Source organism: Ursus maritimus, unplaced genomic scaffold (assembly GCF_017311325.1).
Source record: "Ursus maritimus isolate PB19 unplaced genomic scaffold, ASM1731132v1 scaffold_12, whole genome shotgun sequence".
In the NCBI taxonomy this organism is placed as follows: Eukaryota; Metazoa; Chordata; class Mammalia; order Carnivora; family Ursidae; genus Ursus; species Ursus maritimus.
In genome coordinates this window covers 41,078,479-41,104,482 of record NW_024423564.1, presented here as the reverse complement: position 1 = coordinate 41,104,482, position 26,004 = coordinate 41,078,479, and the positions used below count along the sequence as shown (strand labels likewise).

The following is a 26,004-nucleotide window of genomic DNA, read 5'->3' as shown; positions in this document are numbered from 1 at the left end:
GGTCTGGGGACCCACGGAGAGCTGGAGAAGCGGTGGAGGGGTGGGCGCATGGCTCGGGGGATGGGGGATGCCCAAAAGCAACAGCCTGGCAGAAACTAAGAGGGGAGGGGAAGGGGGGACCTTTGCAGACTTTCTTGGTTTGCTTGTCGGATTTCAAACTTGCAAAAATCGCCGAGGTAGAGCCCCGCGGGTCCAGGAAGGACCGGGTGCAAGGGCTAGAGGTTCCAGCAGCCGAGCTGGGGGAGGGAGGCCCCTCCTCAAAGTACAAGCCCACCTCTGCCCTCGCCACCGGCGCGCTTTCCCTCGCGTAGCCGGGCGCCGCGCACCACCTGCCCTCTGCCGAGAGATTTGGGAGGTGGCGTCGGCCGAGAGCAGCTACGCTCGGGAGCATCCCCTGCCGTACGCGCAAGGACGGTGCCTCCCCTGCCCCGGCTGCGCGTGGGGGGCTAGGACCCGGGCCACCTCCCGCCTGCCCCGGACTTTCCCCCGCGCGTCTGACCGTCTCGCGCGTGTCCCTGCCGGCGCGCTCCTCCGGCGCTGGCTCTCAGCGGCTCTCCTCTGCTCTCTCCCGCCCGCCGGCAGCGCCATGGTCTGGCTGTGTGTTTAGCGCTCACCACCATGTGCACCAGCTTGTTGCTCGTGTACAGCAGCCTCGGCGGCCAGAAGGAGCGGCCCCCGCAGCAGCAGCAGGCAGCGGCGACCGGCAGCGCGCAGCCGTCGGCGGAGAGCAGCCCCCCCCCGAGGCCCCGGGCCCCCGCGGGACCGCAGCCGCTGGACGGATACCTCGGCGTGAGGGACCACAAGGTGACAGCTCGCTCGCCAGCGCGCACGCCACCCAGCCTGGGGATCCCGCACACCTGAGCCTGCCCCTTCCCCGGGGCTGGGAGGCGCCGTGAGTAGGTGCCGCTCGGAGGCTGGAAGGGGGAGCGGACCCACTGGGGTGGGGTGGGATAGTTCCTTCTTGGCGTGAATTCCTGTTGGAGTCGGAGGTAAAGTTTTTCAGGGAATAGGGGTGAGACGAGTGGACCCAATGCCAAATTTCCTAACAGGAACCGGCCCTGAAAGTAGTACCTTCTGGTCCCCAGAGCTGCAGCCGCGGGTGGGTGCTGGGTGCCTGAAGCGTCGGGTTTGGCCGCCAAGTCGCGCCCTGGTGTGAGGAGAGCCGGGATGGCGCGAGTAACGGCGGGAGCATTGGCCCGCCGGAAACTGGAGGGTGAGCAGCAGCCAGTCCGCGGCCGCTGCTCAAAGATTCCCCTCTGATCTCGCCTTCGCATTGCTCTGGGCAGAATTACCACAGCCTCGGGGAGCGGTCCCAGGCAGGCGCGGAAGGCTGGAGGCACAGACTCAGCTTCCATTGGCTTGAAACTCCTCGTTGAGGGCCTGTTTTTCTCTGCCTTCCGGGAAGCCGTTGCATGGCTTGGCTAATAATTAATAAGATGGATTTTTTTTTTTTAAATTGAGCCTCCTTTCCCTCAAATAATAAATCTCTGGTTTCAATGTGCGAAGCCTCTGTAAGAATTCTAATCAAGTTTCCTGATTCTGAAAAGATATTTTAATACATTTTAAATTTATTCCCCATTATCTGAAGCTGCTAATATGTTTTTATTAAAACACAATTCCACTTTGTATCTGCTCTATAAAGGCTGGAGGATTTCTTGAAACCACACAGCTATTCCGCTTTTTATATTACTAGATTTTATGCTTGTGAACCAAAGTATTAGTTAGCAGGTGGTTCTTTTGCAGGAAAAGATGGGTCTTTACCGTTCATGAAAAAGTCAAACTTTTTTTTAAGTGACAATCAGAATATTTCCACTCATTTGTGCAATGCATATTGCAAAAAGGATTTTGGAGGGTAAAAATTTAAGGCAGGACCCAGTTGGTAGGAATCTTTGAATGCTTGTGGAAAAAAACAACATACCATGAAATGTGGATGGATGGATAGATATATAGGTATAACGTATAAGAAATGCTAGGTATAAAACAGTATTGTTGGGGTACAGAAATGAGAAACATCACTGCCCTGGAAGGTTTAAGGAAATTCGCTCTGAAAAGATAGACTTTGCACTGGTGAGTATTTGGGGAAGCAAGAGAAGAGGAAGGGATTTCTTTAGGAAGCGATTTGGGGAGTGGGGAGGCGGCTGGTGGTAGAATCTTGAAATCAAAAGTAGAGAGGGTCATCAGTTTTTCAATAATAACAGCTTCACTTTTCTCTTTAAGATGTTGATCGATTACACTCTTTGTATGTGCCAGCAACCTGTAAGGGCTAGAGTTCTGGAAAAGTTTATACATCGGCTTCTGACTGGATGGATGTAGTGTTTATGTGTAACTGGTATATGATGAATATATTGAACTTGGTGGATTTTCATGGTGTTGTTAGTGGAAATGGCTATATAGCACTTGTGAAACTTTGATTAATGGGGTGTCAAAAGGTAAATTTGCTGAAAGCTTTGATCTGCCTTTGGGATGGTATTCCTAATACTTTCCTTCCTGTGTTCTCCTGCTGGATGGATAGCAGCTGAGAATATTGATAGCATAAGGCAAATATGATGCCCTCATGTTTGTTTTCAAAAACAGTGTTTATTCACACAAATATATTGGATTGAATTTTTAGTGTATCAGAGTATTATTTCATTAAAATGAAAAACAGCCCTTTTTTGAAAGGAATGCTGAAACTCTATACAAGAAATTGAGATAATCTATAGTAAAGGGTTTTATAAACTGTGAAGTGTTATATGGAGGATAAATGTGTGAATGTCCTTGGAATTCTTAGAAGAGAATTATAAACGTGACCAGGATGGTCTTTGCATCTAATGAATACCAGTGGAATTCTTTCATAGAAAACCAACGTGTCATCAAATTCCACACTCCAAGGATTCAACAGTTTACTCCACCCCAAAGCAAAAGAACAAATGCAAATCTTAAAATCTATGTGTTTTCTCTAGGCATTATCCCAATTGTCCCACTGAGGGGAGGAAGGCAAGATGGCAGAGGAAAAGGGGACCTTGTTTCAACTGGTCCCCTGAATTTAGCTGGATATCTACCAATTTCCCCACTGACCCACATGTAAACTTCTACTCAAAATGTCATCACTTTACTGCTGCTATTCACCTGGCTGGAAATTGGGTGAAGTTTCATTTCTGATGGCTATAGGGAGGTGCATGTAGTATTTATGTCCTCTCCAAAAGTTGCTATTTACTTAGGTTTACTTAAGATCTGCCTACAGTCTTGCTTAGGCAGAGGTAGAAATTTGTTAGAACATTGCTTGGATTTTTTTTTCCAGATTAGCACAGCGGAGGGAGGGTAAGAAATCAGGATTTTCTGTTCTTATTATGTAGCTAGATGATATCCTGATTGCTGTCTTTTTTCCCTCTCATATCAGGCCTTAGAAAAATTATAGGATGTGTTGAGTGTGATGACCACCAAGCCATATGCTACTGCATACTGAATCAGAATTCCAACAGACTTTTTACTTGCCGTTGATTTACAGAATCTGGAGAGAGTTACAGATACCATTTAGGAAAATGTTCACATCTCCATGGCTGGAGGTCCCAAAGTCTGATAAATATGTAGTGTTTATGTTCAGTTACATGATGGTATTAACATTATAACTCTAAGATTAAATTCAACAGGTGGTCCTAATCCCCAGCACCTGAATTTCTCAAATTACAGCCTGTCTGCAATGATAGTCTTGTCTCATACGGCTGCAGACTAAATTACTGTTGAGATTAAATCACTGTGTGCTTTTGTTGAAAGACATGCTGCAAGTCAAGCCGGTGATGAGCAATGTGTGTTGAAGCTTAAAATATCACTTTCCATGGTCATATTCTCTACTTCCTCGTTCACAAACGATGTGAGCTGAAATTGTAATTCCAGTGTGACTAAGTGAAGGCTACTTGGAGTTTCTTGTGATAATGAAGACATTTCATTTTTTGTTAGAGAGATTCTTTCTCTTCATTGCCAACCCTTTTCCCCAGACCTTTTCCCACAAACGTTTCACCAGCTCATTTCAGTCTTGTTAATGTCTGTCACTGCAGGTACTGTATCTGTATTCTGCCATTACTCTTCTGCTCCCCAGTTTTGGAGCCACTGATTTCTAACCAGATCAGCCAGACAACAAGCAAAGAAGCCAATTTTCATGGCTTCGGAAACCTTCTGTATTTAGAAATACAGCATAATGTATAACCAAACGAAAGCATGTGGGGGTGTGTGCGCACGCGTGCGGCACACATGCACATACAGGCACACACACTAAATCAAGCAACCTTCAGGGAAAAGCTCCAATTCTCCCAGCAGAGTGGAAGGGGGCATGGAGTGTATTCTGTTTCCAGCCTGGATCTGGTCTGGGTAGATAAAGTCATTTGCCATCTGGTAGACCCTGTGAAATGAAACTATGAGCCGATTCCCATTTCCAGTGGATAGGAGCCCTTATCACAGGAGGCCCACTTGTCACCTGGGCTGCCCTTTTCTAAGATGGCTTATGAAAGAGCAGTGATCAATGGGGTCTCAAGCTGAGCTGCTATCTCCTTGCTTCAGTACTAGCTCCCAGGAATGGATTTTACACATACTACTAACATGCTTGTCCTTGGTTCTTTCCTTCCTTAAGCACTCAGTTATTCAGACAAAACGGAACTGCTTGGAGGTAACAGTATGTTTGCTATTAATTCACAGATGTCCATTTAGAGTGATAGGACAAGTCAATGCAGGAGCTGAAAAATAATTCAAAACCAGAAAAAAAGGCACATGCCATATAACTTACTTTGGAATTACAGCATAAGTATTCTTCCTTTTAAAAAGTATATAAATTCTCAAATATACGTTTGTACCATTTATTAGACCCTATTTTATAATATTTGAGGCATCCAATCAACGATAATTTGGATCTCAAAATCAAAGTGAGCTAATTTTCAGTGCTCAAATACTAACAAAATGTAATCTGCCAATGGTGATGAGACCCTGTTATCACAAATCGTCAACCAAAAGGAATTATGAAATGAACTATTTTTCATGGGCGAAGAGTTGCAATAATGTGCTTGCTTTTAACAGGAGAAGTGTCCATATAATATATAACCTTCCTTAATTCTGAGAGCCAGGAGTGTTTCTCCAGGTTCCCAAGGAGTAATGCCAAGATACCCCCAAGCCAAAGTCCAGACCACAGCTGGTAAATGAGTCTAAGCTGGCTCCCTTTCCACTTCTGGGCATCTGGCCTCTTTGCTGGTCCTTGAAAACTCATTGCGCCTCAGAACCTTAGCACTTGCTGTCCCTTCTCCCTGGAAAACTTCCCTAAGATTTTGTACATGGTTAGCTCCTTCTGGTCATTCAGTCCTCAGATCATGTCATCTTCTTGTGGACCATCCTCTTTAAATAGCTCTCTCCTTAACAGTCATTCTCTATCATATTAGTTTGTTTTATTTTCCTTATACTAGTTAACAATATCTGAATGAATTTTAAAGTTGTCTTTTCTATTGTTTTTCTACCCCCCAGGTAGAATCTAAGTGCTGTGATAGCAAAGTATTTGTACATCTTATTGACCAGCGTAACTCCAGGACCTAGAATAATACTTGACACTTAATGAGCACACAACAAGTATTTATTGAAGGAAAGAAGAAAGCAGAGTATATGGGGAGAGGTGGTTGTAGAGAGGGACAAAGCTACCTCACCTTATGTAAAGTCCTTTGTCTGTAAGAAACAGCAGTGCAGTCCCAAGGCCCTGGTATGTCTCATCTTTCCTAATTTGATCCACTACTACTGCACTACTAGTAATAATGATAGAAGGAAGATGAAGAAATGATTTAAAACAAGACTCTGTGGGGAGGAGATTTAGGAGTTTACATTTTAACAGGCTTCCCTTACAACTCTTGTGCACATTAAAGTTTGAGAATCATCATTTGAAATGTTTTTAATCCTCATAATGCGTAGTTCTGTAGCTAATTTGTTTCTGGGTTTTTGAACTACTCATAGCCCTAAGTAAATATTCATTGAAGGCCTCATAGTTGCAAAATTGGGTATTCTAGAGGAAGAACACGGTGCCTACCATCAAAGAATCTTTGATCTAATTGGAGAGAAAAGACAAAGAAGCAAGAAAGGTTAAATAATAAAGCAAGTGCTGAATAATAATATGAAACCAGGAAACAATAAATCAAGACATTGACACTAAAAAGGAAGCAATTTCTGTGATCTTTCTCATCTATAAAGTAAGTTAAATACTAGTGTTAGTTTAGAAGTTATAAAACTTTCAAACTGAAATTGCATTTTTTAGCCCTTTTTTGGTGTGTGTATGTGCGTGTGTGTGTATGACATGCAGTGAATACTTAGTAAACAACTTTGATGTCAAAGCAACTTCAAAGTGGATAGATTTTAAATTCAAAATATTCAGTCTCTTAATGATTTTCCTTTAGCATGACGTAGGATCTCCTGGACTCTTGAAGGGAGCTAACCCTATTGCCCTGTTCAGCCGTTTCTGTCACACGGTGACTATGTTTTCCAAACCAAATTTCATAACTCATGGTATGAGAAATTTGTGTTGGCTACAAGACAACATTTGCCATCAGATCTGTCCTGGACAGATGACATCTGCTACAGAGGAGACTTTCCATAACCTCTAGGGTCAAGTGGCAGTGCAATCTAATTCTCATCCTGTGAATGCTGAGGTGAAGGAAGATTGGAGACGAGAAAACACTGTGAAAAATTAAAACCCATCACTGATCAACAAATCATTGAAACCTTCTGTACATCTACTATGTACTCTTTGAGTAGCTGTGAAGGATAGAAGTATAGAAAGACAAGGAATTATTATTTCTTAAATAATGATTTTATTATCCATACCCTGTGAACCTGATTCAAGAGAAGAATTCCCTTAGAAGTGAGTTTATGATCAAATGACTGATAAAAACTTGAGGGTGGGGATATTTATGAGATGCACTCTGATTCTTCTTCACGAGCACTTTTAGTCCTAAATTCTTAGACTAGGCCTGGGACAAATAAATATTTTTATTGTATGCTCTATTCAATATGGTTTCCCAAATAAAAGTCAGAAGCATGCATATTCTTTCAGTTTAGACAGCATATGTGCAGGGAAGCCTTCCCTGACTTGTAGCCCAGGTTAGATCTAAACTGTATGTTTTGTCTTCATAGCCAGGATCCCATGATAATACTTATTCCAGCTTATTGTTGTTTCTTGTCTCAAATTGTCTGCCTTCCCTGCACTACAATCAGCTCTTGGAAGCTAGGGCTTTTTTTTCCCCTCTTTCTTGGCATTGTATTCTCAGGCTTTAATATAATGTCTGATATAGAATGGGTCTTCAGTAAGTATTTGTTGAATACATGAGTATATCTATCTAAAGACTATAATTTCTTCTAAACTAAACCTGCCTGAAAAATTTCTATTTGGCACTATGTCATAAATATCAATTTCCCCTGCCACCATTTGTAGTTCTGTAACTATTGCATTTCTATGTATTTGTACTAATCAGATCTCTTAAAACATACTCAGAGTTTTGAGCTGGAAGGAAAACTTGAAAATTACCAAAGGGAATTCACAAGTGCTCGTGTGATTTGTCCAGAGTCTCCAGTGAGTGGCAGAGCTGGGGCTACAATGTGGGCCTCTGACATGAATGTCATTACCATAAGGGAAGTTCGGTGCCAATATATTCTAAGCAATGACTCAACATTATTTGAACAGAATTTATTAAAACGTAGAGCCCAGGCCTACTCAGTTATTGGAAAGAAATAAATATTTAAATATCTTATCATTCTGAAATGAAAATGAGAATATGCCTTTGGATAGTTCAGAAGGGCTTCCACCAACCACTGGCTTAGCACTGGGTACTTGAAAGTCTTCATAAATGCATGGTACCCATGTAATTAGAACAATTTGCAAATCAGAATGGGTTTTGCCTTTAAAAAGTAAACCAATCCAAAAGGAGTGCCATGTTACTATTTGTGGGAAAATGTCATGAACAAACCACTCATTTAGCTGAATTACCTTCTCCACAGTGGGGAGGAAAACATCATCAGGAGACTCAGTTAAGCAAGTGTTTGAAACACTGCCATTCTGCAAGTAACCATTGACTCCTCCTAACTTCTGAGATGTAATACTTATTCTGAGATAGAATTACTTTAGGCAGATGAGAAACCATTTTACCCTTAGTAGGGAAAATTAACCTTGATAGTTGTAGCTCAGTATGAAAACGGAACTTTTTATTTTATTCTCTTTTAATGGATAAGAAGGTGTCCATAGTGTTCCTGGGAACCTCACAGAGTCTGAGAACACTCTGGCAGACTGAAATGCAGAGTTAAACTATTTTTTTAATAAGAAAGCATATTCTGGAAATTAATTGCACATATGGGACCTCTCCACTGACTGAACTGCATTACTGCATTTCTAATTTACAGATCTGCTCATGTTCCTTGCATGCCTCCAATGGCTTCCCATTGCCTAGAGGATCAAGTTCAGACTCCACAGGAAGGCTCACAAGGCCTGATAGGGTCTGTCTGGCCTAGTTCTCCAACCTCACTTCCCTTCTGCCCAAGCTCCAGACACCGGGGGAATACATCTTGCCGTCTCATGCTTCCCTGCTTTTCCTCCATCATGGAATGCCCTTTCTCCTTTTATCTGCCAGGTAGAGAACTAATCGTTCATTAAGATCCAGCTCAAGCTTCTCCTTTCCAGAGTCTTCCTACACGTAACATCTGTGCAGAGTTGACCCCACATTCTCTTATGTTAGCCTTGGATTGGTCAGTCAATCACATATTGACTGAGTCCCTACAATGTGTTAGACACAGGGGAGGAAATGAGAGGAAGGACCTAGTCCTGACCACAGGATAGTCACAGTGGAGTTAATACTACAATTACTATATGTTGCTAAGTGTTAAAATATTCTCTGTATCTTGTATATGCCTCTAATCACACAATATTGTGGTTATTTGTCCACGGCTTGTGTTCCTGACTAGATTGTGCCTTTTTGAAGCCAAGGAACATAACTTAATCCATCATGGTATCTCCAGAACCTAAAACCATAACTCACATATGTCAAAACTCAATAAATCTTTGTTGGAAGTCGGCTGTTGTAACTGTATATAATAGGAAGAGATTTGAACAAGTGTGGACAATAGACTTACTAGTCACAGGAATGGACAGAAGTGATAAGTAGGGGAAGAAGGACTTCACATATGTGACATACATATCTTTAATTTTTGGTTCCTCTTTAAATACAGAGCTGCATCTGCTGACCCTTCAAAGTTGTAGACCAGGTGTTGAGATGTAGGAATGTCCATGTTTGAAGACAGTGTGATATCATGGGAGGCAGGGAGACATACCGAAGCCTTTTACCTTCGTGAGTTCTTTGGCAAGTCACGTAACTTCTAGGCCTGAGCTAGTCTGTGGCAGAGGAAGAGTTAAACTAAATTCATTAATTACTTTATTTATCAAATAATATTGTGTACCTACCATATACTTGACCTTGTGTTCAAGTTTTGAGGAAGTCTTTAAGGGGTAAATTGTAGGAGTGACTCCAATCAGATGTATTTCCAACGGATTACCATGGCTTCAGGGTGGCACAGGTCAGAGCAGTTCTGGGTGAGGGGAAGAGGGCCAGTTAGCAGATTGTTGCTGTGATCTGAGTGAATGATGCTGGTGGCCAGAGGATGAAGAGACCCTAAGTTTCTGCCCACCTTTGGTTTGCATGGTTGCCCACCCTACCATGTCAGCGCAGACAGTCTGGATGCAGCTCTCAAATAGCAGCTTAGTGGTTCAAGATTGCCTCTCAGGAGTTAGCAAAAAGAGTTGGAGGGTGATCCCAGATGGCACTCCAACGTTGTCTAATTCCGAACCTCACTGTCTATCTTAATACCACACACTGACTTGAGCAAAACAATGGTGTTATGGTTAAGGCCAAAGCAAGCCATTTGTGGAGACTCTTTAATGCACACTGGCCGCACCAGGAATTCAAGTTTCCATCTGCAGCACAGCCAATGGGGTGTGAAATAAATGTGCTGTAACACAGTTCTACTTGGGAGAAACTTGATTCTAGAATAAGCTTGTCAAGTTGTTGCATGATAAATCTTACCAGGTATAAATCTGTTGGAAGTATGGGGTAAATAGTGATTTCCTCCTTCTTTTCCCACAGACTTATAGAGAAAACAGTTGTTTTTCTTCTAAATCACTTGTTAGCAACTTCTAGGGAAAGTCAAGTTTCTATTTCACTTGCATCAGAAGGAAATTGGCCATAAATTAATGGAAAATTTGTTGAGAGGGAGTCTGACTCCTAATTCATTAAAAAACATTTGATTGGGAGCACAAAAAAATGTATATATCTGAATGAATTCTGTTTTTATGGGGCCCATACATGGGGTGACTTGGCCATGTCGTACCTGCCAGGCTGCTGTCTGGGATTTCCAGTTGTCTCTCATTACCCATTACCCATAGTGTTTCCACTCTATACTGCAAATTATAAAGCTGGTTCATTTCATTTTTACTTCACTTGCTTCAAGTTTTGAACAAAGTGCAGGAAGTGATGACATTCTGCCAGAACATGGAAAAGGAAAAGGGGATTGTAGGAATTTGTATGTATTCACTAACAATGCCCCAACCAGACTGAACAAAGCTTTGCTCTGATGCTCGAACCAGCACGAATCCCTTAAAGAAATATGCCCATTATTTTTATTAACAACTCCGTGTGGTTTGGGCTCAGTTTGAAATGTGATGAGTCGTTAACTCAAAAGTTCAGAAATTTAAAGTTAACAGAGAGCTGCCCTAGAGAACAGGGTATCCTGACTGAATGGGCCTGCAGTAGTGAAGTGTGAAGATAAAATAACAGGACCCAGGACCAAGAATAAGGATCAGAGCAAGAAATAACACCAATTGTTTCTTCACTGTTAGCAGAGGAGCCCTCTTTCTGGCCATACAGACACGAAATGCTGACTGGATTCTAGTAAGGGTGGCTTGTCATGGGCTGTAGTATCTAAGATGAGGTCACAATTACTTGACATTATTACATTTGAATGTGATTTGATGTGCTGTTGGATAACAGACAGAACATCAGAAAGCAAGGAATCCCTTTGTCAAAAATAAGTTCCTGTAACCAGGATGCACAAGAGTTGGGGAGAGTAGCAACCAGGCTTTTTTCTGAAATGGGCACCATAGGATCACTCTAAGATGAGTAAGCTCATGTCCTCGAGGGAGTTATGAATCTCAATACTGACTGGTCTGCCAAGTCAAGGGCCTTCTTATTGAGCCCACAGAGCATCCTGATGGTGTCTCACCCACTAGAAGATTTGAAGGATGGAAAGAGGCCAGACCTTAATTTATGTATCTTTCAGGGTATTCTGCCAACCTGTGAACACCAAAACTCAGTAGCATTTCATGCAATCTGTGCCCATAGACCATATTTGAGAGCATGGAAAGGCTTCAGTCTGGGAAAAGCTTCCTCTCCATCATCCCCACTGTAGCATGTTGAAAAACAGATAAGGAGGAAGAGAGCCAGAGTGCTAGTTATGAAAAGCAAACTTAGCCCACTGCCCAGTTGTAAATGCATTTATATTCATTGTCTTCTCAAAATGGCAAAAAGTAAAAATAAAATAGCAATTATTTATAAACCTACCACCAAGACATAACTATTGTTAGTAATTTGATGTATTTCCTTACAGATTTTTTCATACATATCAGATGTGTGTAGATGTGACACTTTAATGTAATTCCTTCCCATTTTTTTTATTCCTTTATGTTGGGTATGTGGGGTCTATGTGTGTATTGTTTTATCAATATGATGTCATCAGTGATATAAAGGAGGGCATGAACTATCTGTTGGATCCTTACCTTGTTTAATAGCTTAAAACCAAAGTATAGTCCAAAGAATTACAATAGTCAGGAAATACGTCTTCAAAATTGTGCTAAATTCTCCTCTTACTAATCTTGAAGGTGTATACATCCTTCTACTCACTTAACATCTCCGTTCTTTCCCTGTTGTTTACAACCCTATAGCACTTTTAAATTGTGAGGATGCCTCCTTCCCTGCCTTTGATCTCCTGTCTGTTTGCTCAGCTACGAATGTGCTGCAGAATTTTTAAGTTTTACGAATCATTCCCAGTAGTCCCTTAATCCTTCTGGTCACTTTTCTCTAAATTCCTTCTTTTTTTTTTTTTTAAAGATTTTATTTATTTATTAGACAGAGATAGAGATCGCCAGCGAGAGAGGGAGCACAAGCAGGGGGAGTGGGAGAGGAAGAAGCAGGCTCCCAGCGGAGGAGCCTGACGTGGGGCTCGATCCCAGAACGCTGGGATCACGCCCTGAGCCGAAGGCAGACACTTAACCGCCGTGCCACCCAGGCACCCCTCTCTAAATTCCTTCTAACCTGTCAATAGCTATTTCAGGGGCATAGCTTGTGGCAAACTCATATAGGCTTCCAGGACAGGGTTAGAGATGATGGTTGTCTTCATGGTCACTGGGTGGTTCCTGTCCAGATACATATCTCAATTCTGCCTTTATTTTCTGGGCTTCACTCTGTGGTTTGGTTCTCTGTCCATGTCTAGTACAAATCTAATTCCTTGTCCATATATAGTACAGGTGTACTTGGACATAAGTGTCTTTCCTAAAAAGAAATTATACAGTACAAATAATTGTAATTATCACCTTCTTCTTAATTAGCAAGTTTTTCTGTGTTTTTCATCTTCTAGTTTTATTAAACATCTTAATTCCCTTATCTTATTTTAACTAACTTACTGAATTCTATGACTGTTCTTCTTGACTCTTCTTCTTTTTCTTTTTTTTTTTTGTACTCAAAGATGTCTCTGAGCTACTCTTTATTTCTTACATTTTTCAAATATGTGCCAGCTATCATTTCTTCATTTTGGCATAATCTCAGCTCTCCTGTTACTCTTCCAGTTCATAGGTAGAATAATTCTGTCATTAGAGACATCAGGGCCTGCTTCTATTCTGATGGCCAACCGGCAGGAGATATATTTTATATATCTTGGTTGGTGGCTTCTCAAGTCTGAGAACATGAGATCTTTGCCAACAAGCTCTTTATCAAACCAATGCTTGGTTTTTTGCCCAAGTTGTCTCCTTTATCCTCTAGATTGAGGTATCACTGAATCCTTCCCATCCATTTTTTAGAAACAGTTTTATTGTGGTGACATATATATAACATAAAATTTGACATTTTAACCATTTATAAGTGTACAATTCAGTGGCATTAACTACATTTATGGTGTAGCCAGCCAACAACACTACCTATTTCCAAAATTTTTCATCACCCCAAACAGATTTAGTAACCATAAGCAATAACTCCCCATTTTCCCTCCCTCCAGGCCCTGGTAATGTCTATTCTGTTTTCTGTCTTTAAGAATTCAGGCAAATTCTAGATATTTCATGGAAGTAGAATAATTCAATATTTGTCATTTTATGTCTGACTTATTTCATTTAGAATAATGTTTCAAAGTTCCCACATCGTTGGTGAGAACGTTGGAGAAAAAGAACTTTGTTCCTTTTAATACAATTCAAAACCACAATGAGATACCACCTCACACCTGTCAGAATGGCTAAAATTAACAACACAGGAAACAGCACATGTTGGCAAGAATGCAGGCAAAGGGGAGCCCTCTTACACTGTTGGTGGGAATGCAAACTGGGGCAGCCACTCTGGAAAACAGTATGGAGGTTCCTCAAAAAGGTTAAAATAGAACTAGCCAACAACCCAGCAATTGCATTAGTAGGTATTTACCCAAAGGATACAAAAATTATGATTTTTGTGATTAAATGATTAAAAGGGTTAATGATTAAAAGGGCACATGCGTGCCAATGTTTATAGCAGCATTATTAACAATAGCCGAATTATAGGGGTGCCTGGTTGGTTCAGTTGGTAGAGCATGTAAATCTTGATCCTGGGGTTGTAAGTTCAAGCCCCACATTGGGTGTAGAGATTAGTTAAAAATAAAAATCTTAAAAAAAAAAAACACAATAGCCAAATTATGGAAAGAACCCAAATGTCCATCAACTGATGAATGGATAAAGAAAATGTTGGAGGTGTGTGTGTGTGTGTGTGTGTGTGTGTGTGTGTGTGTGTATAGAGTATTACTCAGCCATAAAAAAGAATGAAATCTTGCCATTTGCAATGCTGTAGATGGAGCTAGAGTGTATTATGCTAAGTGAAACAAGTCCGTCAGAGAAAGACAAATACCGTATGATTTCACTCATGTAGAATTTAAGAAACGAAACTGTTGAATATAGTGGAAGGAAGAAGAAAAAAAAAAAAAACAGAGAGGGAGGGACACCTGGGTGGCTCAGTTGGTTAAACATCTGCCTTCAGCTCAGGTCATGATCCTGGGGTCCTGGGATTGAGTCCCACATGCTGAGCAGGGAGACTACTTCTCCCTCTGCTTGTGTTGTCTCTCACACTCTCTCTTTCTCAAATAAATAAATAAATAAATCTTAAAAAAAAAAACCAAAAACAGAGATGGAGGCAAACCATAAGAGACTGTTAGCTATAGAGAACAAACTGGGGGTTGCTGGAGAGGAGAGGCGTGGGGGAATGGGTTAAATAGGTGATGGGTGTTAAGGGGGGCACTTGTGATGAGCACTGGGTGTTATATGTAAGTGATGAATCACTGAATTTTACTCTTGAAACTAATATTACACTATATGTTAACTAACTAGAACTTAAATAAAAACTTGGAACAATAACAACAACAAAAACTTTGTTCCTTTTTATGGTTGAATAATATTCTGTTGTATGGATATACCACAATATGTTTATCCATTTGACTTTTGATGGACGCTTGGATTATTTTCACCTATTAGCCATTGAGAATAATGCTGCAATGAACATTGGCATTCTCATTCATGTTTTGAAGTACTTCCCTCTTTTTTCTCTCTTTTTCTATCCCCGTGGAAATACCTGAGTCTCCAGTTCCCAACACTGCACACTTGTGCAGACCACCTTACTTCTAGCTGTTCCCACATCTATATAAATAAAAAAATACATAAACAGACAAATAAAAATAGAGGAAAATACATTAATTGTATTGATTATATTTCTTTATCTAAAAATGTAAACATTTTGAAAAACAGAAGGAAAGGGGAAATGTCTGCATATTCTTAACACTTTGATGTAAATAATGATATAATTTTGGTTTACTTCTGCCAATTTTTTGCATTGCTTCCTCTGTTTTTTTAAACCTAAATGTGAGCCTGCTATGTGGTTTTAAAAAAAGTGCATGTGATTTTTTTGTCTGTTTTGTTTCCATTTGCTGATATTAAAGTAGCCATTACAATTTCTTTTAGTTAGCGTTTGCCTTTTATATCTTTTTCCCATCCTAAAATTTTCAATCTTTCTGTGTACTTACATTTTATGTATGTCCAGACCTGCCCACAATATTTTCAAAGCCTGAGGCGAGAGTACAAATGGAGGCCCACAGACATCCTAATTGCTTTCATCAGTAATTATGTCTTCATTTAGGGAAGATTTTCAAGTTCAAAGTTTTATTTAACCTATTGCAGTTACGGATTTGATCAGAATCATTCTCTTGGTCATGTTATTGTTCGATCAAAATTAAATCTTCATTAAATAAAATGTGTGTAATATCATGCTTGAGAATTTTATGTGGGTAATGTTCGGTAGAAGTCTACCCACTCACATCATCTCCAATTTTTAAAAATGTAAACAGACTATCTCCGTGAAGATTTTCTATTTATTTTTCAGTTTCTCCCCTTCCCACAAAGTTTCTTTTCATATGTTCTATTTTATCAGAATCTCAAACTCTTATTTTATTCTCCCTCCCCCATATACAAACTGAAGCAGCGACCAGCTCCATCTTAGTAGCAGTACAACCCACAAATGGCATTTGAAAATAGTGGCCTTTTGTTTCAAAGACAGGGTAAGAAATGTGGAGACGCACTTTTTCTGGAGCCTGAATGGTATTAGATACAGACTGGATATTTATGATTATGGATATTGCTATGACAGAATGACAGAGGTGCCTATGTGAGCTTTAATATAATTTGTGCATTGTTTGTGATATGCTGTGTTCTTTAAGCAGTGCATCTCAAACATTAATGTGCATATGAATTGGCTGAGGGTCTTATTAAAATCCAGATTCTGAATCTTTAAGTCTGACTTGGGACCTGAAAATCTGCATTTCTAACAGGCACCCTGTGATGCTGCTGCTATTGGTCCAGGAACCGCATTTTGAGTAGCAAAACTATAAAGCACAGGGCCACATCAGGGGTGCCATTCATCTGATATTAAGAATAATACTATGTATGTTCTATATGAATAGCATATAACTGGAATTTATTTTTTAATCTAAACTTAAAATCACTGTCTTTTAAGAGTTAAGTTTAGTTCATTTACATTTACGGTGATTTTTGCTATATATTATTGATTTTTTTTTAATCTCAAACATTGGCTTTATATTTGTCTCTTTTTCTATGCTTTATTCTCCCTCTTCTTTTTCCCCTTCCTCTGGATTGGTGGAGTTGGGGGATAAGGGGGGTTTTGTCCCTGTCCCCACCTATCCCCTTATTCCATTTTTTAACCTATACTGATTTGGAAATTATACTCTTGATATTTACTTTCTTAATGTCATTCTTGAAATTTTAACATGCATACTTACCAAAGTCTTAATTAATATCTTTATCTTCTTCCCAGACAGTTCAAAGACCTTAGAATATTTGAACCCTGGTTAACTCAAACACTAATCTTACATACCATTTTATTGAAATAGTTTAATTTAGTTCCTAAAGTCTAACAAATTGGATATTAACATTATTATTGTTTTTTAAGATTTATTCATTTATTTGAGAGAGAGAGGGAGGAAGAGAGAGAGCACAAGAGGAGTGGCAGGGAGAGGGAGAGAGAATCTCAAGCAGACTCTGTGCTGAGCACAGAATCCGACGCAGGGCTTGATCTCACAACCGTAAAATGACAACCTGAGCCGAAACCAAGAGTCAGACGCTCAACTGACTGTGCTACCTAGGCACCCCAGCATTATTATTGTTTTTGTTTTAGTCAGTGTTTATATAGATTTACCTGCATATTACCAATTTCTTTGCATCATCTCTTCTTGTAACTTAGATTTCCATTATCCTTTTTGCATTAAAATTTTTGGAAGTTTGGCTGATGAAGATCTGTTGGTGGTAAATGCAGTTTTAGTTAATCTGAAAATATCTTTATTTTGTCCACATTCTTGAAAGAGAATACAATTCCAGATCATCAATTATTTTCGCTTGCAATATTTGGAAGACCTAATTCCTGCAGTTTCTTTCCCTCTCAGAGTTGATATTGAGCTCTTTGTCATCAGGCTATTTGTCATTACATTTTAGGCAATCTAAACCATTATTTCTTTAAATACATTGTCTCCTCTTTATTCTGTCTCTTCATTATATGTTATTTACTTGTCTCACTGTGGTGCATTCTGGATAATTTCTTCTGATTTTTCAGTTGGGTAATTCTGTATTCTTCTGTGTCTAATCTGTTACTTAATGCATCCACCAAGGATTTTTTTCCCAAGTCATTTTTAGGTTTTTTTCCCCCCAAATCATCCTGGTCTTTTTTCATAGTGTATTCTTTCTTACATTCATTTTATTTCTGTATCTGATAACTCCAATGTCGTAAATCATAAGGAGTCTAAGCAATTTTTGTTCTGATTTTATTCAAAGGAATTTATTTAATTATTTATTTAGTTAGTTAGTTTGTGTTTGTGTGGGTATATATGCTTATCATGACTCCATGTTCATCTGGACTGTGTCTGTGGAAATCCTTAGTGACCTATGTTGAAAATGTGTTCCTCCAAAGAAAGCTTGCATTTCCTTCTCCCAAACTCCTGGGGGCCCTACCACCTAAGAAACTACTGCTTTAAAATAAGCCTGACCTTCTGCATACACACCAATAAAGTGAATATAAACTACAAATCTACATGAGTTTTATGAATAGTTGAGGAAGATTTTTTTACCACCTTCACCCAGAGCCAAGGACAGAATAGATAGGTATTTTCCCTGTGCTACAAGATTTTACTTTTCAAGTTCAATCTTTCCTTGAGCTATATTGGCCTTTCAGGATCTCCCTTCCTTGTTCAGGTGCAGGGCTGTCCTTCCTGCGCCTCTATAGGGCTATTGAAATCCGGGGCTCTAGGTGAAAGGATCAGCCGTTATCCTTAGAGCCGCAGCTGTCTTCAGTGCCCACTCAGCATGCTAGATTTGTACTCTCGCTTCATTTTCAACCTCTGTTTATTTCCCTTACTTTATTGTTACTTCACTTAAAAAAAGATTTTAAAACGTCTTTATTCAACTTCTCAAGGAATTTTATGTGAGTGCTTGTATCAATGGCAAATTTAAAAATATTGATGTAAGATTATTATGGTTAATTTAGAAATCTAGAAAACCAGAAGAATTAAAACTAAAATTTCCAGAAATTTGTAAACTAGAGATAACATTACCATTGTAAAAATTTTTATATTCTTTCTTAAGGTCTACTTTCTATGTACATTATTTTTACATAGATGAAATTATACTGTATGTATCAATTTAAGCATAATGAAAAGATATTCATAAGTGGAAAAGTGGAGGATAATATAGAGAGGTTGGCAGCAAATAATATCAGGTCTTTCCAAATCAGAATCTCGATTCTCATGTCATTCAATATAAGTTTTAAAAATATAATAATTCACCATGCATATTTTAAACAATAAAACTCTCCATTATGCAGACTTCTATTTGTGGAAGGCAAAAATATTTTGTTAAGTAATTCTTTTAGCACCATGTCCCAACCAAAAAATTCTTTAAAGATTTTATTTATTTATTTATTTGAGAGAGAAAAAGAGCATGAGCAGGGGGTAGGGGAAAAGGGAGACAGAAAAACAGGCTCCCTGCTCAGCACAGGACTGGATCCTAGGACCCCAAGATCATGACCTGAGCCAAAGGCAGATATTTAGATGACTGAACTACACAGGCACCTCCCAAGCTTTTTTTTTTTTTTTTTTAATAGCCATTTTTAGCAAGTATTATAACAGAACAGTATCAGTAATTGATTTGAATGGTCATCAAATATAGCAAGACATTTCATCTAAAGCATAGAGTTTTTTAAAAAATAGGCTCCAATTCTGTGAGTGGAATGAAAATCTTAAATGGAACAATTGAAGAAGAACTATAAGGCCAACCTTACCCCCAACCAAAACACCCACAAGAAAATATAATCCATAATAGGATTTCTAACTTTGGATTTAAGTAAGATAAGAGAAGACTCTCCTGTCATTTTTGCCCCCAAACAAATCATTGTGTTAATTTTTCTTTATCTCATTTGGCTGGAAGATACATTTAAATCACTTCTTCAGTAGGAATAAATTGGTGGATGAAATTTTTGGTTTCTTGCCGAGCTGACATTCTTAAATACTTTCAGTTTGGCTGTGAAAAAATTCTTGTGTGACAGAATTTTTCCTTCTGGACTCTCAGCTAGGCACGTTGGGGGATGCATTAGAACTCTACCTTGGAGTTCCTGATATATTTTTAAAAAGCAGACAATTAAACAAATGCTCAATAAGTGTTTCTTGATCCGATTAGATTTTTAGTAACAGTTTTATTCATATATATTTCACCTTTTTAAAGTACATAATTCAGTGGTTGTTAGCATACTGGGACTTGTGCAGTCATCACCTCAATCTAGTTTTAGAACATTTCATCACTCCTAAAAGAAACTCCATGCTCATTAGCAGTCACTCCTCATTCTCTGCCCCTAGTCCCTGGCAACCACTAATCTACTCTCTATCTCTATGGATTACCTATTCTGGACATTTCACATAAATTAAATCACTCAATATTTGGCCCTTTGTGACTGGCTTCTTTCACTTAGCACAGTTTTTAAAGCTTCATTTATGTATTAGAACTTCCTCCTTCTTTATTGTTGAATAATATTCCCTTATATGGGCATGCCACATTTTATTTGTCCATTCATCAGTTCAATATTGGGTTTTTCCACTTTTTGGCTATTAAAAATAACAAATAATGAATATTCGAGTACAGATTTTTGTGTGAACACATGTTTGCATTTTATCTGGGAGTATACCCAAGGAGGGGAATTGCTGGATCATATGGTAATTCAAGGTTTACTTTTTGAGGAACTGCCAAACAGTTTCCCAAAGAGGCTACACTGTTTTATAATCTCACCAGCAATGTATGAGGATTCAAATGCGTCCACATCCTTGCCAATGCTTGTCATTGTCTGTCTTTTTTTATTCTATGCTAGTGGATGGGAAATAATGTCTCCTTGTCTCATTGTGGGTTTTATTTATATTAACCTAATGAGACATAGTTTTTAATTTTGATGATGCTAACTTTCTGTTGTTTTCTCTCACCATGTGTGTTTTTGGTGCCATATTTAAGAAACCATAACCTAATCCAAGGTCATGAAGATTTGCTCCTATGTTTTCTTCTAAGAGCTTTATAGTGTTAGCTTTTATATTTATGTTTGTGATTCAGATTGAATTAGTTGTATATGTGACATGACATAGGGGTCTGACATCATCTCTTGCATGTTATCCAGTTATCTCAGCATCCTTTTGAAAAGATTATTCTTTCTCCCATCCGATTGCCTTTATACCTTTGTCAAACATAATGTGACCACAAATAATAAAGGTTTATTTGTGGACTCTCAACTCTATTGCATCAATAATTGTAGATATATAGTCACTAGCTCTTATGTACTTAAGACTGACATGGACAGTGATTATCAATGGTCATAGAAAAGAATCATGGTCTGTTATTTCCAAAGGTCCTGTCAAAATGCCCGTGCAACTGAGAATTTGTTTGGTTTATATGGACCAGGAATAGGTCTGCTTTGTACACTATTGAGTAAGTGGTTAAAAGGTGGTAAAATTTCTCAGGTCTCTCAAAGCTCACACTTGCGGGAAGCTAGATTTCACAACTTGTACATGACAGTCTCGAATGGAAGTACTCCCATGAGAGTGTTACTATGGACGGAGAAAAAGACCGCGTCTCATTTATGGCTGCTGTTGTTATTTAGGGCTTTTTTGTTTGTTGCTGTTGTTTCAAAAGATTGCATTTTGCATTAAGCAGCAAAACCATAAGGTAGATCTTAAATAGAGAGAGCCATGTTTAGGACTTTTGTTTTCTTTATTCACAGTTATTTTCTATTTACCCTGGAAGGCAGTCACCATTACTTATAAACAGTGAAGACAAATGTGGTTTCTAATGCAAATCTTTATAAATAGAGCAAAAGTAGTATCTCAAATTTTCCCTTCAATTCTAGAAGCATCTGAATATATATTAAATATTCCATCCAAATTAATCTCATTCTTAAATAAAAAATGAATGTCTGAGGTGGGAGGACAGCAACATCATACAATTGCATATTTTTTAAAGTAGGAGGGTCACTTGTAGCTGATATAGAGGAAATTTATGAAAAAAGAAAAAAGTCTGTTTTCCCATACCTGGAGTCCTTAAAGCAATAAACAAATGAATCAACATGAAGTGCACATGATAACCCCAACATACGTAATTAAACCCCTCATTTTAAGTTTTTGCACCTCTCATTTTAAGTTGTGCAGAGAGGGAGGAGGATTAAATATTCAGTGGAGTAGTGGGTGTCTCTAGTTCCTAAATAGACTTTCCTGAAAGTGAATCAGCATGTCTCTGTCGTCTACCATAACTTTTTTTACTCTCACCAGCAATTATCATTTGCTAGTATGTCCAGATTCATTGCTGTAGCCCCAAGCACATGAGGTTACTAGAGAGCAGGATTTGTTCTAAATATCATTCATGTATTCCCTACTTAATTTATATCTGTAGTTGTGGCAAGGATAAGGCATAACACAATGCAAAAAATGTAGGTCCCACCCTAAGCATTGCATGAGCTTTGAAGACCTAGCACTCAGAAAATAGCTTGGCATACAGTGTTTAGTAGAAGTTGGTTAATAAAGAAGGAAAGAAGAAGGAAAAGAGGGAGGGAGGGATGGACTGACAGACAGATGGATGGACAAACTTGGATTCCATCCCTCATACCAGAGAAAGATGGAACCACGTGATGACACACTGAGGCCAAGTGGTAAAAGGAGAGAAGAGGTGGGTTAAGGAAGGCAGAGCATCAGAAAAGGAAAATGATAGCATAATGCTTAAGGGTACTGTCTTTGGAGACAGAGACCAGATTTCAATCCTAGATCTGCCATTCATTGATTGTGATTTGGAGCAATCACGTAATTATTTTTGAGTCTCAATTCCCTCCAGAATGTGTAAGGAGTAACAGTATCTACCTCATGGATTATTGGAAGGATTTAATAAGATAATAAATGTTAACCCTTTAGTACAATACCTGGGACGTAGGAAGCGCTCAGGAAATTTTAGCCATTAACATGGAAGATGCCAGTTATATGCACATTTTCTTTAACTCTGAAATGTGACCATGGCACAAAAAGGTAAACATTTTCAAATCAGTCATGGGTGGGAGGCTTTTAAATGTTCTTTACCTTTGAAATAGGTTCAAGACAATGCTATCATGGAAAGTGTCTGTATCAGAAACCATAGTTTTTTTGTACCATTTGCCTTTCTAAGATCCGTGAAACCCCCAGTTTCCCGCGTGAACTTCCTGGAAGCTGAAACAACTGAATCATCATAAAACTTTTTAAAGTTTGCTTTGAATCTACTTTGGAGCTACCTGGATGAGGTCTCTTGGTAACTGACCTTCTGTCAGGCTGAACAGCCCATTCCAGGGCATGGAGTGTATGCCCCCTGCCTGGCCACTGCCCCTGGGGCAGCAGTGTTCAGGATGCTAAGGAGTTTTACATGCAGAGTTATGACAAAAATTAACCAAGTGTAGTTAATGATATCATGTGACATAGAAGTTTAGAACACATGAGAGGCAAGGGAGAAATTTAAGCAAAGAAACATTGTCTCCAGCTGTGCCCAACAGCCTTCCCTGTGGACTTTATAGGCACCCCATTGTCACTTATCACTTGGTGATTGAGGCCACACTTAAAATGAAAAAAACTCTTACCTTCCACAGTGTTATCTCTCAGCATGGCATTTCATGAGTGAAGGTGGTGATGTCTCCACAGTTAATTCAAACTCTTTAGAATGTTAGAACTTAATAAAGTTGTGTGATATAAAATCAACATACAGAAATCAGTTGTGTTTCTACACACAAACAACAAAACATATGAAAAAGAAACGAAACAATCTCATTCACCACAGTATCAAAAATAAAATATGCAGTAATAAAATTATCCAAGGAAAAGGAAGATCTGTACAATGAAAACTAACAAGACTCTGATGAAAGAAATTGAAGAAGACATAAGCAAGTAGAAACTTATTCTGCATCTATGGGTCAGGATTAATAATGTCAAAATGTCCATACTACCCAGAGCCATCTATAGATTCAGTAATGTCCCTATCAAAATTCCAATGGCATTTTTCACAGAAACAGAATAAATAATCCTAAATTTGGAACTAAAAGAAATTCTGAATAGCCAAAATAATCCTGAGAAAGAAAACTGGAGACATCACTCTTCCTGATTTCAAACTATACTTCAAAGCTCTAGTAATCAAAAGGGCATGGTACTGGCATGAAAAGAAACACAGAGATAAATGGAACAGAATAGAGAGCTCAGAAATACCCTCCCACATATACAGTCAGCTAATATTTGACAAGTGTGCCCGGAATATCCAATGGGGAAAGGACAGTATCTTCAATACATGGTGTTGGGAAAACTGCATAACCACATGCAGAAAAATGAAATTGGACCCCTATCTTACACGACTCAGAAATAAATAACTCAAAATGCATTAAAGACTTAAATAACACCATAAATCTCAGAAGAAAACATAGAGAAAAAGCACCTTGACATTCATCTTGACAATGAGTTCTTGAAGCACACACAACGAAAGCAAAAATCAACAAGTGGACTATATCACACTAAAAGCTTCTACACATCAAGAGAAACAATCAACAAAATGTAAAGGCAACCTACGGAATGGGAGGAGATATTTTCAAACCATATATCTGATCAGGGATTACTATCCAAAATATATAAACAACTCATGCAACTCAATAACAAAAAACAACAATCCAATTAAAAAATGGACAAAGAAACTGCACAGACATTTTTCCGAAGAAGACATCCAAAGGGACAACAGGTACATGAGAAGATGCTCAACATCACTCATCATCGGGGAAATTCCAATCAAAACCACAGTGAGATATCACCTGACATCTCTTATAATGTCTATTATCAAAAAAACAAGAAATAACAAGTGTTGGTAAGAGTCTGGAGGAAAGGGAACCCTAGAGCACTGTTCTAAAATAGAAAAAATAGGTGTGCCTGGGTGGCTTAGTTGGTTAAGCATCTGCCTTTGGCTCAGGTCATGATCCCAGAGTCCTGGGATTGAGCCCCACATCAAGCTTCTTGCTTAGTGAGGAGCCTGCTTCTCCCTTTCCCTCTGCCTGCTGCCCCCCTTGCTTGTGCTCTCTCTCTCTCTGTGTCAAATAAATAAAATATTTTAAAAAAATAGAATTACCATATGATCCAACAATCCCATTTATATATGGATATATAAATCCCTGTATACAAAGGAAATGACAATAGGCTATCAAAAAATATCTGTGTTTCCATGTTCATTGCAGCATTATTCACAATAACCAAGATAGGGAAACAACCTAAGCATCTGTCAATGGATGAATGGATAAAGAAGATATGGTATATATATATGTGTGTGTGTGTGTGGTGTGTATATCTGTATGTGGTGTGTGTATGTGTATGTATATGCATATATATGTATACATATACACATATGTGTGTATATATATGTAGGTGTGCATATATAACATACAAACAAAATGGAATCTCATGAGAAAGAAGGAAATCCTGTCATTTGTGACAATATAGATGGACCTTGAGTGTATTATGCTAGGTGAAACAAGTCGGACAGAAAAGTTCTATATGATAGCACTTAGATAAGGAATCTAAAAAAAGCCAAACTTTTAGAAACAGAGTAGAATGGTGGTTATCAGCAGCTGGGGGTGAGGTGAGGAAATTGGGAAGAAGTTGGTCAAAGGGTATGAACTTGCAGTTGGAAGAGAATAAGTTCTGAAGATCTAATGCACAACACTTGAACTATAGCCAACAATTGTATATTATATACTCCAAAGTTGCTAAGAGAGTAGATCTTAAATGTTCTCATCTCAAAGAAGAAATGATAGCTATGTGACATGATGGAGGTGTTAGGTAATGCTATGGTGGTAATCCCACTGCAATATATATAATTATATATCTTGAGTAGGATTATACTATAGTAGCATATGTATATTATATACATGCAGTATTATATATATATTGCTGTATATTATATATATGTAATAGCAAGATATATATCAAATCAACAGGTGGTATACCTGAATATATTATATATATGCAGTATTATATATAGGTGGTATATCACCTGTTTGTGTGTGTGTGTATATATATATGTATATATATGTATATATATATATACATGTGGTATATCATATCAACAGGCAGTATACCTGCATATATTATATATATGCAGTATTATATATATGTATTTATATATATTGCAGTATATTATATATATATATATGTAATAGCAAGATATATATATCAAATCAATAGGTGGTATACCTTAAATTTACACAATATTATATATCAATTATATATATCACTTATATCTCAATTATATATTATTGCATATATTGCATATATTATATCCAATTTATCTCAATTTAAAAATAACTTCATTCAAAACAATTAAAATTAAATAAACAATAAAATGCTACTAAGCTACAAAGTGGTAGATCTGTGATAAAAGTGGATTGGGATGGGGTAAGTATTGAAATTTGTTTGAGATATGAAGTTACATGATTATAGTTCAGTGTTTCCCCCACAATAAGTAATACCCAATATCTTATATTCCTAACTTCAATTATTAAAGGTTGTATAGGTTACAATATAGTAGAAATATTCCATACTCAAAGAAGTATTTGGTGTTAGCCC

General features: G+C 38.5%; 1 protein-coding gene across 1 annotated transcript in view; it reads left to right on the top strand.

Moving 5' to 3' along the window:
• The window catches only part of LOC103663124 (alpha-N-acetylgalactosaminide alpha-2,6-sialyltransferase 5), a 162,611-nt gene that overhangs the window by 2,552 nt on the left and 134,055 nt on the right, over positions 1-26,004 (top strand). The window contains exon 3 of the mRNA XM_040627126.1: positions 667-804. Within this exon, the coding sequence (XP_040483060.1) occupies positions 667-804 (138 nt within the window). The remainder of the gene's footprint in view (positions 1-666; positions 805-26,004) is intronic.